At 36.8% G+C, this 18,428-nt stretch overlaps 1 protein-coding gene across 1 annotated transcript in view; it reads right to left on the bottom strand.

Moving 5' to 3' along the window:
• CCDC171 (coiled-coil domain containing 171) overlaps positions 1-18,428 on the bottom strand; it is a 338,249-nt gene that overhangs the window by 233,546 nt on the left and 86,275 nt on the right. Inside the window, exon 10 of the mRNA XM_063080963.1 lies at positions 16,090-16,228. Coding sequence (XP_062937033.1) covers positions 16,090-16,228 — 139 coding nt within the window. The remainder of the gene's footprint in view (positions 1-16,089; positions 16,229-18,428) is intronic.

Here is an 18,428-nt window from a genome sequence, read left to right as displayed (position 1 = left end):
TAAGTTTTAAATTTAAATATATGGTAAGCCATTATGAAGGAAAAATGAAGGGAGCATCAAAACCTATAATCAATACCACATACTTTTGGCTCTCACTTTTTCATCATATCTTGCACCTAGTTACTGCAACATACTCAGTGCATTTGTAAGAGCTAAGGAGAGCCTGCTGAGCTGAACTGAATTTGGTCTGCTTAACTTTCACAATCATCACCATCTGAAGCCTTTCCTTGATCATATTAATGATGGTATCTCTTAGTTCTCTCCTTCCTTGCTTGCCAATGCTGCTTCTGTGTATGTAAGCATTCTATGATCCCACTTGCTTATCTCACATAATGCAACGTCACCTTCCTTTACTTAGCTTTAATAATTAGCTTATTTTTCAGTAGGTACTATCTTCCAAACTGAATATGGGCCTTACATAAACATCCCTCTTGTGCATGGGCTCACAGGTGCATGCGCTCTCTCACATACACACACATTTACACACACGCATATACACAATACCATTTTTTTTTCCAGGTCAAAAATGAGATTTGAATTTTCAAAATTTAGTAATTTACATAAGAATAAACTTCAAAAAGATTAATGAAAAAGCTTTATGCCCATAGCATAAATTTAGGAAGCTAGACCTCTACAATGAACGTTTAAATACACGAAGACACACGCTCAATGAATACTAGTTAATAGTACTAAATTTTAAGGGCCACTAAGAAAGATCAAAAGTGAGGTGCTGGCCCATGGCTCACTTGGGAGAGTGTCGTGCTGATAACACCAAGGCCATGGGTTTGGATCCCTATATAGGGATGGCCGGATGGCTCTCATGGGAGAGCATGGTGCTGACAACACCAAGTCAAGGGTTAAGATCCCCTTACCCGTCATCTTTCAAAAAAAAAAAAAAAAAGAAAGAAAGAAAGACCAAAAGTGATGTGTATATTAGCAAACACAATGCTAACATATAAATGCTATTCGTATGCTGGGTGAAAAATAGAAATCAACAATTTTTTAGTAAAAATTTATAATAGAATATTTATTAGCCCATTAGTTTTGAATGCCTCCTACAAAATCAGAAACATGTCCTTCTAAAGCAAACCTAATAGATCATTTAAAGCAAAAATACTAACAAGAAACATTAACTTCACCAAAAAGCATAAAAAAGCACTTTCAAAAATCCTATCTAATGCTAGCAATCATTATTACTGTATAATCAGTTAAGACCCCAAAGTATAGGCGAAAAATATACACTTGACCATTTTCAATCACAAGTTCTTTAGAGAATAAACATTCTTTGAGCAAAACCTCATGAGAACTAGAATTCCCTTTTCAATATGTGGTCTGTCCTAGAGCTGTAACTAAATATTACTGAGTAGCAGAAAAAGAAATCTCAAGAAATGATGAAGTTAAGAAAATTTCATTGAAGAAAGCACAAAGCAAGTCCTAATAATACCAATTTGGAAATGAAAGCGCCCCTGCTTCAAGAAAGGCAGATATAAAAACTCACAGTAAGGTCTAAAAGACCCAGCTGCATCCAGTGAGCCTCTAATGGACTTTAATAAGCATGATTACTATAGAGCTTAAACTAGAATTTCAGTTTTATTCAGTAATTGATTAAATCATTAGTAAATTCACAGATTTTGAAATTAATAGTTAAATTTTTATTCGAAACTTTTTAAAGTTAAATTCTGTCAAGTTACATGTTCTGTGTTCACATATTCATGTGAACATGAAACTAATTTTGTTAAATCCTTAGATATCCTATGTTGAAATTCTATTTATTCTACTACATTAAAAATAATAATTATATATGATTCATTTACTAATCATATCTTTTAAATCTATACACTGAATAGGAGGAATTTCATTAATATAAAAGGAATTTCATTAATATAAAAGTACCATTAAAGTCAACTGGGTTTATATTTGTTCAATACCCAGAAAAGATTCAATATATCCAGTATGGACTTTTCCAAAATTATATTCTGTATTATATACCTCTTGAAACGGGTGAGCTATCACTTTCGAAATGGTTTATTAACACTTTGTGTATACTGGGCTAGATGATCGCTAAAGCCCCTTTTAGCTCTGAAAGTTTATGCTATACTAAGGTATACAAGTGTTATTCTTAAATCTCAAAATTTTCCAATCTTTATATCTTATAGATAACACCGTGACCTCACAAGTAAACCTACAAAGGAAAGTGGCTTTAATTTTTCCTTCCAGTACAACAAAATAAAATAAAGGCCCAGACTTGAATAATGGCCATGAATATGACCTAAACCAGAAAACAAGCTGTTACCTCAAAGGGAGAGAAAAATTACCTACAGGTAATTTATGCGTCCTATCTATATTCTATAAAATACTGAAACTATTGTGCTCAAAAGAAATATAACTGTGGGAAAGACACACTAGGGTACAGAGGATCATGGGATGTCATTAAAACAATTTCATTTCCAAAAGCAAAAGATAAAGGCTTCCTCATAAGTCATTTTCTCTTTGGTCAACAACAATTTCGAATTTAAAGCATAAATAGCCAGATTTCAGGATGTGGAACAACAACAAAAAAAAACCCTCCTTTTAATGGCTTTAAAATTTTAATTTGGTAGATATTTCTTTAAAGAGAAATTTTTTTAACCTTTTTCCCCCAAAAGCCACTACTCTACTAAAAATATTAATAGAGAAATATGTACAAAAATGTATTTGGGAAAAGTGATAGATTACTTATTTGTAAAAAGAAAAACATTGTTCCATATAAATGTCTAGATAGTTTTTTCCATTTCTGAGAAAAATGCCATTGGAATTTTGATGGGAATTGCATTGAACTTATATATCACTTTGGGTAGTATGGACATTTTCACAATGTTGATTCTTCCAATCCAAGAGCATGTGATATCTTTCCATCTTCTTGTGTCTTCTTTAATTTCTCTCAGCAGTCGTTTGCAGTTCTCATTACAGAGATTTTTCACATCCTTGGTTAACGCTATTCCTAAGTATTTTTTGTTTTCTTTTTTTTTTTTGGTGGCTATTGTAAACGGGCAATCTTTCTTGATTTCTTTTTCTGCATGTTCGCTATTGGAGAATAGAAATGCTAATGATTTTTGTGTGTTGATTTTGTATCCTGCAACTTTGCTGACATCATTTATCAACTCCAAGAGTTTTTTTGTAGAGGCTTTAGGCTGTTCAATATATAAGATGATGTCATCTGCAAACAGAGACAGTTTGACTTCATCTTTTCCAATCTGGATGCCCTTTATTTCCTTCTCTTCTCTGATTGCTCTGGCTAGTACTTCCAACACTATGTTGAATAGGAGTGGTGACAGTGGGCATCCTTGTCTAGTTCCTGTTCTTAAAGGAAAAGCTTTCAGCTTTTCCCCATTCAGGATGATATTGGCAGAGTTTGTCATACATGACTTTAATTATGTTGAGATAGTTTCCATCTATACCTAACATGTAGAGAGTCTTTATCATAAACAAGTGTTGAATTTAATTAAATGCTTTTTCAGCATCTATAGATATGATCATATGATCCTCGTGTTTGATTTTATTGATATGGTGTATCACATTTATTGATTTGCATATGTTGGACCAACCTTGCATCCCTGGGACGAATCCCACTTGACGGTGGTGTATAATTTTGCATATGTGTTGCTGTATTCTGTTAGCTGGCATTTTATTGAGGATTTTTGCATCTATATTCATCAAGGATGTTAGCCTGTAGTTTTCTTTTTTTGTTGTGTCTTTATCTTGTTTTGGTATCAGAGTGACGTTTGCTTCACAGAATGAGTTTGGGAGAATTGCCTCTGTTTCAATCTTCTGGAATAGTTTGTAGAGAATTGGTGTCAATTTCTCTTTGAATGTTCTGTAGAATTCTGCGGAATTCTGTAGAATTCTTTGTTGGGAGCCTTCTGATAACAGCTTCAATCACTTTTATTGTTATTGGTCAGTTCAGATTTTCTACATCATCTTGGCTCAGTTTTGGTAGTTTGTGTGTGTCCAGAAATTTATCCATTTCCTCCAGATTTTCAAATTTGTTGGCGTATAGTTGTTTATAGCAGTCTGTAATGATTATTAGTATTTCAGAGGTATCAGTTGTAATACCACCTTTTTCATTTCTAATTTTTGTTATTTGGGTATTCTCTTTTCTTTTTTTAGTTAGCCATACTAATGGTTTGTCAATTTTATTTATCTTTTCAAAAAACCAACTTTTTAATTCATTGATCTTTTGTATGATTTTTGTGGTTACAAGCTCATTAAGTTCTGCTCTGATCTTAATGATTTCTTTTCCCTCTGCTAACTTTGGGTTTGGATCGTTCTTGTTTTTCTAGTTCCTTAAGGTGAAGTATTAGGTTGTTCACTTGCCATCTTTCCATTCTTCTGAAGTAAGCATTTAATGCGATAAATTTCTCCCTTAGTACTGCTTTTGCAGTATCCCACAGGTTTTGGTATGATGTATCACTGTTTTCATTAGTTTCAATAAATTTTTTGATTTCCTGTTTGATTTCTTCTTGAACCCATATGCCATTAAGTAAAATGCTGTTTAATTTCCATAAGTTTGTATAGTTTCCAGAATTTTGTTTGTTATTCATTTCTAATTTTAATCCATTGTGGTCAGAAAAAATACATGTGATAATTCCAATTGTTTAAAATTTTTTGAGACTTGATTTGTGACCTAACATGTGATCTATCCTGGAGAATGACCCATGTGCAAAAGACCACACATAGCCAAAGAAATTCTGAGCAAAAAAAATAAAGCTGGAGGCATACAACTACCTGACTTTACACTATACTACAAAGCTATAATAACCAAAACAGCATGGTACGGGGATAAAAACAGACACACTGATCAATGGAATAGAATAGAGAATCCAGAAATCAACCCACACACCTACAGCCATCTGATCTTTGACAAAGGAACCAAGCCTATACACTGGGGAAGAGACTGCCTCTTTAGCAAATGGTGCTGGGATAACTGGATATCCATATGCAGGAGAATGAAACTAGACCCATACCTCTCACCATATACTAAAATCAACTCAAAATGGATTAAAGAATTAAATATACACACTGAAACAATAAAACTTCTTAAAGAAAACATAGGAGAAACACTTCAGGAAATAGGACTGGACACAGACTTCATGAATACGACCCCAAAAGCACAGGCAACCAAAAGAAAAATTAAAAAATGGGATTATATCAAACTAAAAAGCTTCTGCACAGCAAAAGAAACAATTAACAGAGTTAAAAGACAACCAACAGAGTGGGAGAAAATATTTGCAAAATATACATCTGACAAAGGATTAATATCCAGACTATACAAGGAACTCAAACAACTTTACAACAAAAAAACAAGTAACCCAATTTTAAAAATGGGCAAAAGAGCTAAATAGGCATTTCTCAAAGGAAGATATACAGATGGCCAACAGACACACGAAAAAATGCTCAACCTCACTCAGCATTCGGGAAATGCAAATCAAAACCACATTGAGATACCATCTAACCCCAGTTAGGATGGCTAATATCCAAAAGACTGCGAACGATAAATGCTGGTGAGGTTGAGGAGAAAAAGAAACTCTCATATATTGGTGGGACTGCAAAATGGTGCAACCTCTCTGGAAAATGGAATGGAGGTTCCTCAAACAATTGCAGATGGATCTACCATATGACCCAGCTATCCCACTGCTGGGAATATACCCAGAGGAATGCAAATCATTAAATTGAAGGTATACCAGTTCTCCAATGTTCACTGCAGCACTATTTACAATAGCTAAGAGTTGGAACCAGCCCAAATGTCTATCATCAGATGAATGAATACAGAAAAAGTGGTATATCTACACAATGGAATACTACTCTGCTATAAAAAAGAATGAAATACTGCCATTTGCAAAGACATGGATGGACCTAGAGAGAATTATATTAAGTGAAACAAGTCAGGCACAGAAGGAGAAATATCACATGTTCCCTCTTATTCGTGGAAGCTAAAAATAAATAAATACACAATTAAACTGGTCGGGGGAGAGGGAAGAAGACACAACAATTACAATTCCTTGAAATTGATATGGCAAGCAAACAGAAAGGACATTGTTGGGAGGGAGGGGGGAGAAGGAGGGGGGAGGGAGGTTTCAGTAATTGGCCACAATAATCAACCACATTGTATATTGACAAAATAAAATGAAATTTTTTTTAAAATTGTACTTACTATTTAAAGTACAGACTCAGCATCCATAATCCAAAAATCCAAAATCTGAAATTCTCCAAAATTAGAAACTTTCTGAGTTCCAAAATGATGCCACAAGTAGAAAATTCCACACCGGACCTCATGTGATGGGTCACAGTCATGGTGGGGGCTGACCACCACCACTTTGCCCTTGGCAGGAGAGGCTGCCTCATTTACAGGGAACAGCTTTGAAGTATGGAGCAGGAAAAGAATTGTTTCTTAGCTGCAAAAGTGAGTCTCTAAACAGGGAAGACGGCACCGGGGCTGCTGTTGACGCAGCCAGGATCATGGAGGCTGGGGCCGCGCTGAAGGCGGCCAGCTGCCCTATTCAGGATTTGAGGTTTCAGGCCGGCATAAAAGAAGATTCCTTGGAGCGCCCGAGCCGCGCCGCGGGACCGACTGAGCAGCCCGAGGCGGCGGAGGCCGAGAACGGGGACAGTAACAAAGCAGAGGCAGAGAGGGAGCCGCCCGACTCGGCTCAGCCCTGTGAGTGACACCCGGCCCGGCCCTGCTCAGGGGGCGGACGCCCACCGGGCTTCCGCCTGCCCCACTGGGCCACTCACCGACCCCGGGGCTGCCTCCATTTTCTCAGGTGGGGTAGCTCCGGCCCGGCTCGACAAAGCCTGTCCTCCTCACCGGCTTGGCTCTTCACTGAGCCTTCCCACTTGCTTGCCCCAGAGCGGGCCTTCACGGGACCTGCAGGCCAGCCTCCCCTCCCAATCACTCCGCGGTTCTCTGGCGGGGCTGGTGGCGTGGGGCATCCCCGGCCAGCGTCAGGAGGGCAAGGAAGTACGGGCTGGGCCGACTGACACTCCACCGCACCCTGGGCTCCGGCCCCCAGTAAACTTCCTGTTACTGGGAGGCAGATACCATCTCTGCGGCCACCAGTTCGGAAAAAAAGCCTAACCAATTTCTGGTTGGGAATAGTGTGGTAGGAGAGTTCCCAGGTCCGCTTGAACCTGCCGGAGAGCTGCTGCAGGTGGGCACTAGATTCGGTCTATGCTGAGGGGATACAAAGGTGAACAAGTCCCGAGAAAGATCTACACAGTGCTACAAAGGCACCCAGAGCGACCGGTCGTCTGTGCCTACCAGAAAGCTGGCAGACTTCCTGGGCGAGGCGGTGCCGAGCAGGGTCTTGAAGGCCCACCTGATAGATGAGGGTTGCAGAAGACACGTCCCAGCCCAGCCCAGTGCACACAGAGTGGGGAGACGTCCGGCTAGGGAGGCGTAGACTTGACAGAAACCACACACCCTGTGGGGTCGCGACTGCACAATCCAACAGCCTGGGCCAAAGCGCACGGAACAGGGAGAAGTCCTGCACGGGAAGTGGAAGCTCAGCAGAGACCACACACCCTGCAGTAACGCCCCATGATCCAGCAGCCCAGCAGAGTCCAAGCTAACCAGAAAGGTGGCTCCCCAGGGAGGCCCAAGACCCGAGGCAACCACACACACAAGGCACTAGAGGCCAAATGAGCAGTCACAGAGGGAGCCATAACAAATTGGCAACCACAGCAAAATCTTAGTTAGTCAATAGTCTCAAACCGGTGGACTGTGAAACCCACTGCCACAATGAATAAACATCAAAAAAAAAGATACCAGAAATGCAAAAAATCAAGACAGTACACCACCAAAAGTTAATAAATCTCAAACTCTAGATCCTATAGAACAAGAAGCCCTTGAAATGACTGACAAGGAATTTCGAGTAATAATTCTAAGGAAACTGAATGAGATACAAGAAAACTCAGCTAGACATCATGATGAAACGAGGAAAAGTATACAGGACCTGAAAGAGGAAATGTACAAGGAAATCAATGTCCTGAAAAAAAATGTAGCAGAACTTGCCGAACTGAAGAAGTTATTCAGCGAAATAAAAAACACAACGGAGAGTTTAACCAGCAGGCTTGTCGAAGTAGAAGAGAGAACCTCTGAACTTGAAGATGGGCTGTTTGAAATAACACAAGCAGACAAAAAGAAAGAAAAAAGAATCAAAGGCATTGAAGAAAATCTGAGAGAGATATCAGACAACCTTAAGCACTCAAATATCCGAGTCATGGGTATTCCAGAAGGGGAGGAAAACGGAGATTCCATTGAAAACATATTCAACAAAATAGTGGCAGAAAACTTCCCAGGTATAGGAAAAATCACAGATCTTCAGATCCAGGAAGCTCAACGATCTCCAAACGTGTTCAACCCAAAGAGGCCCTCTCCAAGACATGTTATAGTCAAACTGGCAAAACTAAGAGACAAAGAGAGAATCTTAAAAGCTGCAAGAAAGAAGCGTCAAATCACCTAGAAGGGAGCCCCAATCAGGCTAACATCAGACTTTTCATCACAAACCCTAAAAGCTAGAAAGGAATGGGATGATATTTTCAAAATACTAAAAGACAAAGATTGCCAGCCAAGAATACTCTACCCTGCAAGGCTATCCTTCCGAAATGAGGAGCAAATAGTATATTTCTCAGACAAACAAAAACTGCGGGAGTTCACTACCACACAACCACCCTTGCAAGAAATCCTCAAGGGAGAACTGGGTTTGGTTCCTGAAAAATAACTACCACTGCCATAAAAACCCAAGAAAAATCAATACCCACTAGTATAATAAAAATGGCATTCATGAAGAGAAAACAAACAAACAAAAATGCTATGAACAACCTAAGAAACCAACAAACACAGAAACCAAACAGTAAATCAGAAAGCAAGGAACAAAAGACACCTAAGACAACCAAACAACCAATAAAATGCTAGGAATAAATCAACACCTTTCAATAACAACTCTTAATGTAAAAGGCTTAAATTCCCCAATCAAAAGACACAGACTGGCCGACTGGATCAAAAAGGAGGACCCAACTATATGCTGCCTACAAGAGACCCACCTCACCCATAAAGATTCACACAGACTAAGAGTGAAAGGATGGAAAAAGATTTACCATGCAAACAGAAAAGAAAAACGAGCTGCAGTAGCTATTCTTATATCTGACAAAATAGACTTTAAACTAAAAACCATAAAAAGAGACAAGGAGGGACACTACTTAATGATAAAAGGACTGATGCATCAAGAAGACATAACAATCATAAATATGTACGCACCCAATGTTGGAGCAGCCAGATTTATAAAACAAACTCTATTAGACCTAAAGAAGGAAAGAGACACTCATACCATAATAGCAGGGGACCTGAACACCCCACTGTCAATATTAGACAGATCATCTAGGCAAAGAATCAGTAGAGAAACACAACATCTAAACAATACTCTAGACCAACTGGACTTGGCAGATATCTACAGAACATTCCATCCAACAACCTCAGAATATTCATTCTTCTCTTCAGCACATGGATCATTCTCCAGGATAGATCACATATTAGGTCACAAATCAAGTCTCAATAAATTCAAAAAAATTGGAATTATCCCATGTATTTTCTCAGACCACAATGGATTAAAACTAGAAATTAATAACAAACGAAACTCTGGAAACTATACAAACACATGGAAATTAAACAGCATTCTACTTAATGACATATGGGTCCAAGAAGAAATCAAACAAGAAATCAAAAAATTTATTGAAACTAATGAAAATAATGATACATCATACCAAAACCTGTGAGATACTGCAAAAGCAGTATTGAGGGGGAAATTTATTGCATTAAATGCTCACCTCAGAAGAATGGAAAGATGGCAAGTGAACAACCTAACACTTTACCTTAAAGAACTAGAAAAACAAGAATGATCCAAACCTAAAGTTAGCAGACAGAAAGAAATCATTAAGATCAGAGCAGAACTTAATGAAATTGAAACCCAAAAAACAATACAAAAGATCAATGAATCAAAAAGTTGGTTTTTTGAAAAGATAAATAAAATTGACAAACCATTAGCATGGCTAACAAAAAAAAGAGAGAAGACTCAAATAACTCAAATAACTCAAAAATTAGAAATGAAAAAGGCGACATTACAACTGATTCATGTGAAATACAAGAAATCATTCGAGACTACTATAAACAACTATACGCCAACAAATTTGAAAATCTGGAGGAAATAGATAAATTTTGGACACACACAAGCTCCCAAAACTGAACGATGAAGACGTAAAAAATTAGAACAGACCAATAATAGTAAAGGAGTTTGAAGCTATTATCAGAAGGCTCCCAAGAAAGAAAAGCCCAGGACCAGATGGATTCACAGCAGAACATTACCAAACATTCAAAGAGGAATTGACACCGATTCTTTACAAACTATTCCAAAAGATTGAAACGGACGCAAATCTCCCAAACTCATTCTATGAAGCAAACATCATCCTGATACCAAAACCAGGTAAAGATATAAACAAAAAAGAAAACTACAGGCTGATATCCTTGATGAATATAGATGCAAAAATCTTCACTAAAATACTGGCAAACAGAATACAGCAACATATACGAAAAATTATTTACCATGATCAAGTGGGATTCATCCCAGGGATGCAAGGTTGGTTCAACATACGCAAATCAATAAATGTGATACACCATATTAATAAAGTCAAACACAAGGACCATATGATCATCTCTATAGATGCTGAAAAAGCATTTGATAAAGTTCAACACTCATTCATGACAAAGACCCTCTATAAGTTAGGTATAGAGGGAAAGTATCTCAACATAATTAAAGCCATATATGCCAAACCCACTGCCAATATCATCCTGAATGGGGAAAAGGTGAAAGCTTTTCCTTTAAGAACAGGAACTAGACAAGGATGCCCACTCTCACCACTCCTCTTCAACATAGTGTTGGAAGTACTAGCCAGAGCAATCAGAGAAGAGAAGGAAATAAAGGGCATCCAGATTGGAAAAGATGAAGTCAAACTGTCCCTGTTTGCAGATGACATGATCCTATATATCGAACAGCCTAAAACCTCTACAAAAAAACTCTTGCAATTGATAAATGATTTCAGCACAGTAGCAGGATACAAAATCAACACACAAAAATCAGTAGCATTTCTTTTCTCCAATAGTGAACATGCAGAACGAGAAATCAAGAAAGCCTGCCCATTTACAATAGCCACCAAAAAGTAAAATACTTAGGAATTGAGTTAACCAAGGAGGTGAAAAATCTCTATAATGAGAACTACAAACCACTGCTGAGAGAAATTAGAGAGGATACAAGAAGATGGAAAGATACCCCATGCTCTTGGATTGGAAGAATCAACATAGTGAAAATGTCCATACTACCCAAAGTGATATACAAATTCAATGCAATCCCCATCAAAATTCCAAAGACATTTTTCTCAGAAATGGAAAAAACTATCTAGACATTTATATGGAATAATAAAAGACCACGCATAGCCAAAGCAATGCTGAGCAAAAAAAATAAAGCTAGAGGCATAACACTACCCGACTTTAAGCTATACTACAAAGCTATAATAACCAAAACAGTATGGTATGGGGATAATAACAGACACACTGATCAATGGAATAGAATAGAGAATCCAGAAATCAACCCACCCACTTACTGACATCTGATCTTTGGCAAAGGCACCAAGCCTTTCACTGGGGAAGGGCCTGCCTCTTCAGCAAATGGTGCTGGGATAACTGGATATCCATATGCAGGAGAATGAAACTAGACCCATACCTCTCACCGTATACTAAAATCAACTCAAAATGAATTAAGGATTTAAATATACACCCTGAAACAATAAAACTTCTTAAAGAAAACATAGGAGAAACACTTCAGGAAATAGGACTGGACACAGACTTCATGAATACGACCCCAAAAGCACGGGCAACCAAAGGAACAATAAACAAATGGGATTATATCAAACTAAAAAGCTTCTGCACAGCAAAAGAAACAATTAACAGAGTTAAAAGACAATCAACAGAGTGGGAGAAAATATTTGCAAAATATACATCTGACAAAGGATTAATATCCAGAATATATAAGGAACTCAAACAACTTTACAAGAAGAAAACAAGCAACCCAGTTAAAAAATGGGCAAAAGAGCTAAGTAGGCATTTCTCTAAGGAAGATATACAAATGGCCAACAGACATATGAAAAAATGCTCAACATCACTCAGCATCTGGGAAATGCAAATCAAAACCACACTGAGATACCATCTAACCCCAGTTAGGATGGCTAAAATCCAAAAGACTCTGAACCATAAATGCTGGCAAAATTGCGGAGAAAAAGGAACTCTCATACATTGTTGGTGGGACTGCAACATGGTGCAGCCTCTATGGAAAATGGTATGGAGGTTCCTCAAACAATTGCAGATAGATCTACCATACGACCCAGCTATCCCACCGCTGGGAATATACCCAGAGGAATGGAAATCATCAAGTCAAAGGTATATCTGTTCCCCAACGTTCATTGCAGCACTCTTTACAATAGCCAAGAGTTGGAACCAGCCCAAATGCCCATCATCAGATGAGTGGATACGGAAAATGTGGTACATCTGCACAATGGAATACTACTCAGCTATAAAAAAGAATGAAATAGTGCCATTTGCATCAACATGGATGGACCTCGAGAGAATTATATTAAGTGAAACGAGTCAGGGACAGAAAGAGAAATACCACATGTTCTCACTTATTGGTGGGAGCTAAAAATTAATATATAAATTCACACACACACACACACAAAAAAAAAAAACGGGGGGGGAGAAGATATAACAACCACAATTACTTGAAGTTGATACGACAAGCAAACAGAGGGGACATTGGTGGGGGTGAGGGGGGAGAGGGGAGGGAGGTTTTGGTAAAGGGCAACAATAATCAGCCACAATGTATATCGACAAAATAAAATTTAAAAAAAAATAAAAATAAAAAAACTGTTTCATTCATAAAAATCATTAAAAATATTATATAAAATAACCTTCAGGCTATGTGTATAAGGTGTATATGAAACACAAATGAATTTCATGTTTAGACTTGGGTCCCATCTGCAACATAACTTATAACGTGTATGTAAATATTACAAAATCCAAAAAAATCAGAAATCCAAAACACTTCCGGTCTCAAGCATTTTGGATAAGGGATACTCAATCTCTAATAGTACTTTCATTAACTAAATTTTCATTAAATAATTTTTAAATTTCATATTATGGTCAGGTAAAGAAAAAGGGAACAATTTAATAGGCATAAAAGAGAAAAAGTTAAAAGAGAAAGCTAGTAGGGAAGAAAATAAGAGAAGGAAGAGAAAACAGAAAGATGAAAGAAAAGACACAAGGCTCGGAGTTCTAGAGACATTTAAAAAATAGGAAGGGACATACAAACAGTATGAACCACATAAACTGTACATCTCTTAGGGTGCAACCTGAAAAAAAATTTTTGAACATCTATTAGCTCTTCAGCAAGGAACTGTTATTCACAGATCTGTAACTGCGTTTAGCAGTCCATCAAGCTTTGAAGAAATAATTAGTCTATAATTTTTAGCACCATTATCAAAACAATAGTGTTTGACAGAGTAAGTGTCAAGAATCCACACAACTTGAGCTGCAACTTGCCTTATTTTAGACCATTCATCAAACTGAAAAAGTTCAAAAACAAATTGTTGGTATCAAGTAAAAGGTTTTTTGTTGTTGTTGTTGTTTATTTTATTTTATTTTATTATTTTATTTTACTTTACTTTATTTTATCAATATACAATGTAGTTGATTTTCATGTCCCTTTACCAATTCTTCCCTTCCCCCTCCCCGCTCCCACCCATGAACATCATATCTGTTCACTTGTCTTAACAAGTTCAAGGAATTGTGTCTTCTTCCCCGCCCCCCCATTTGTCTGTATATTTATTTATTTTTAGCTCCCAGAAATAAGTGATAACATGTGGTATTTCTCTTTTTGTGCCTGACTTACTTCACTTAATATGATTTTTTCTAAGCCCATCCATGTTGCTGTGAATGATAGCATTTCGTTCTTATTTATAGCAGAGTAGAATTCCATTATGTAGATATACCACATCTTCTGTATTCACTCATCTGATGATAGACATTTGGGCTGGTTCCAACTCTTGGCTATCGTAAACAGTGCTGCAATAAACATTGTGGTACAGGTATCCCTTTGACAAACAATTACAGATAGATCTACCATATGACCCAGCTATTCCACTGCTGGGAATATACCGAGAGGAATGGAAATCACCATGTCAAAGTAAAAGTTTTTAATCACAAAGGGATCCATACCCTCTGTGGTGAGTTAAGCCAGTCTCATTTTATTTTGTATTTAGTCACTGGAGTGCTAGAAGGGCAGAATTAGGAGAATGCATGAAACCTATATTAGTGACTTATGTCTTAACTATTTCACTCTTACTTATGACTCTGGCTTACTTTCTAAACTATTAAGTACAATGTCTAATAAGCAAGCAAACCAAATCCAGTACTCACCTCAAGGACCCTGATGTATTCATCCTCCTGAACCAGAAGTTAAGAGGTAGGACAGTGTAACACTTTGCAGTGAACAGACACCACATATACCACACAGAGAGCTCTTAACTTTCCCAAAAAAAAATCAACATTAAAAATACCCAAGCTACAAATTGGACTGCAGAGCAAACAATGATTATCAATCAATATCTTGAGATGAATGGAGACTATATATATAATATTGGATCATTTGGGGATGCTGAAGAGTTTTAATTTTATCCCATCATTACCTTTCTAGATGGGCGGCATTAATTTGGCCACCAATTCTTAGTATAACCCAGAGTCCCAAACTTTTTTGAAAAGAAATAATATTCATTTTCCTCAATAACTGAAGTCACAAAGAGTTATGGAATATAACTGTAAGTAAGGTAGCCAAGTCTCTGAGGAAGGTATGTGCGTGGAGAGCAAGACAAAGAGGTAGTAGGTATTACTAGAAAGTTATGCCCTCCCTGTTGGGATTTCCAGCAAACTGCAGAGTAGGAGTATTCTGCATCAACCAAATAAATCCATCCAAAAGATATTTATTGAGGCAAATTCTATAGTGAAATCTGGGTATGTAAATTGAATTAACTTAACCTCAATGCATTCAAAGTCTCTTCAGAGAGATGATACACATCAGATTTTGGTGAGTGTTGTAATAAAGATGCTAAACTACTAAAGAAACATAGGGAGAGGCAGAATTCTGACTTAGGGTGGATGGGAGAGTAGGGAAAGATAGCATCATGAAAAGCAAGATATCAGAGTTGGGTATCTGGTATAGGAATTTCTCAACGGAAAAGAAGAGAAGAAGCATTTAAGTCAATGTGGGCCAAAAAAAATGAATAGCCTGAACAAACTTAAGAAAATATGAAAATGTGTGTTGAGAAAGCCAAGAGCACTCTAAAGTGACTGAAGCATGACAGACAAAGAGCAAAGGCAAAAGAAGCAGCTAGAGAAGTTAATATGAAACCAAAAGGAAAAGAAGCTTAAGTTACATGACAAGAAGCTGGAGTTTATTCTGAAAGCAACAGGGAGACATCGATGGTTTTTGAATAAAAGGAGGTTGACAAGAACAGGTCAATTTTAGAAAGACAAATATACTGGGGGATGGAGATGGAGTGATCAGGTACAAAATGATTACAAAAGGAAGTTTTTGAAATAAGCATATCTATTGATTATAAACCCTGAACCCTCCTCCACCTAGGTAATATTATGCACACACTTCAAAAAAAAAAGAAAAAGAAAAAGAAAAACTCCTGATTATACTTTAAAACATTCTACTATAATTCAGAGTTTTTACTAATTCGGTTAGTTTCCCTAATTATTTCAAATCAAAGAGGTTTTATTATGTGTATCTTTGACATAATCAGCATTTCCAGTTTTGAAGTTTCATACCAATGTCACTAAAATTACTTTCATACTATTATCTCACAGTATATAGTGAGGGGGGGGACCTGCTACACATCGAGTATGACCCAATAAAGTAATTGCCAAAGGGTTTTCTTTTTCATCCTTACCATTACAAGTTCTTCCTGTAATTCACTGCAACTTTTTTCATTATATTGGAGTCTCTTTGAAAGGTCTATAATTACTTTCTTCTGTTCCTCGATCTTTTCATTTAGTTTCTTGTTTTTGGAGAAATTCTCTCTCTCTAATCTGAAAAGTTAAAGTGTCAGAACAGGTTTTTCAAATATGCTTTGATCAGCTGCTATGATACACCTTTAACACAAGTGGCAGGTGTACTATATATATCATGTTTTCATGCCAACAGACTGTTTTAAAGGCCACCTTCCCTTTTTTCAAATAAAAAGGATCACACATTCTTAAATGAAAGACTTTAAGGGAATAATACTTGCCTTTTGATTGCAGGTATCTGTACTATACCCAAGCAAAGTATATTTGGTTAGTGTTGATTTTGTCTTACCATTATTTTGATGAACAAAACCCACCCCCCACAGTTCAATTAGCTCACAAGCTGCCTCAAGACTGAGAAAACAGTCTTACTAAACAATTTTAAAATTAAAGCACAACATTAGAAATGGACAACTTTATTCCTAAATGTCCATGCAAGTAGAACTGGTGTGGTGGCATGGAAAATCCAAAAGGAAGAATAATCAAAAATCATTCACATTCACCTTGAAGACACATGAATTTCTTTTCAAAGTATATGCCTTCATGTTTAGATAATCTACCAAATGGATAATTTTAATTCAAATTAAAGTGCTGTCACTATTTTTAAACTGAGATCTTTCTGATGAATGGAGTAGACACTTTTCTGCTATTTTTTAAGCTGTAATATAGGAGATGGGATGACTCAGTATAACCAAATCCATACTACATTCAGGCTCTAATCAAATAAACAACTAAATTTGACATTACTCTGAACGGTCAACATTCTTTTCTCTAGGGTGGAACACAGACAATTCTAGTGCTAATCCTTTTATATATTCTCCTTGGGATCAAAGATATTCCTAGGTGGAATAGCTAAAATTTAAAATAAACATGCATAGAAGGATTAGATGCTACAGTTATGTAACTCTCCCAGAAAGCAGAATTAAACAATAAAAATAGATCAAAGTAGAGAAAAGATAAGAAAATTAGAAAATCAATCCAGTAGTCCCAACATATAAATAATGAAAGTTCCAGAAAAAGGTGAAAAAAATGGAAAGGAAAAAATCAACAAAGCTGTAAGACAAGAGAATATCCTGGAAATTAATTACTTGAGTCTCTACTATTGAAAGAGCCCAGCAAAAAGAATGAAAAAAATTTTCAGAACATCGAGAACAAAGAGAAAATTCTCTGGTGTGTCCAAAGAGCATAAAAATACATAAACACTTTTATCATGTATTATAATGTAAAGAAAGTAAACCATTTTATATATGTGCCTATGATTCCAGACTTGCTGACTAGTCTGTACTATAAGTTTCCATTGGAAAATACAGACCACGTACAAAAGATCTGGAATCAAATGACTTTAGACTTCCCAAACACTAGAACCAAATGAATAGCCACATGAACTATGAAAAAGGGTGAAGATCAAAAACATTTTCAGAGGCCAGCCCGTGGCTCACTCAGGAGAGTGCAGTGCGGATAACACCAAAGCCATGGGTTCAGATCCCTATATAGGAAAAAAAAAAATCTTCAGAATGCAAGTTTTAAATTTTCCTCTGACATGTAATTTCTCAAGAAGCTACTTTACAACAGTGTAAATCAAACAAGGAAGAAGACAAGAGATTAGCAAATGAAGGATCCAGGATAAAAGAGAAGTAGAGGTAATTCCAAGAATGAGGTTAAAGGGAAGTTCTAGGATGACTGTGTAAAGGGAAGTTAAAAAACAATTTGTCCAGATGGAGAAGGTACAGAGAGTAGTCCACGAGGCATTTCTCATAGAAGAAACTTAAAACGACAGAATTTCTGAGATCTAGAAACATAATGAGAGGTTTTCAATTCTGTTAGAGAGTTCAGGAATAACATAGTGATTGGCTAATCACCTATATTAATCACACTGGTTAAGCACTGGTTAATCACATAAAGTGATGCGATTTAAAATTAGGCAATTATTAACTATTATTTCATTTGTTGATTCAGCAAATCTTAATTTAGCAGGTCTTATGTACCAGGCACTATTCTAGGCACTCACTGGTAAACAGCAATGAACAAAACAAAGTTCCCCTCTTCAAAGGACAGACAACAAACAACAAAGAATATAGCATAATGTGCTATAAAGAAAAATAAAGATGAGTTACCAAAAAAAAGTTATAGAAAAAATAAAGTTCACTGAACCCAAAAATATAATTCTGTTGAAAGGATGGGAAGAGGGAAGGAATAGTGCATGTTCTATGGGAGAAGTCTACAA

This window comes from Cynocephalus volans, chromosome 16 (assembly GCF_027409185.1).
Source record: "Cynocephalus volans isolate mCynVol1 chromosome 16, mCynVol1.pri, whole genome shotgun sequence".
NCBI classification, from domain to species: Eukaryota; Metazoa; Chordata; class Mammalia; order Dermoptera; family Cynocephalidae; genus Cynocephalus; species Cynocephalus volans.
This window is presented reverse-complemented; position numbering and strand designations above follow the sequence as displayed.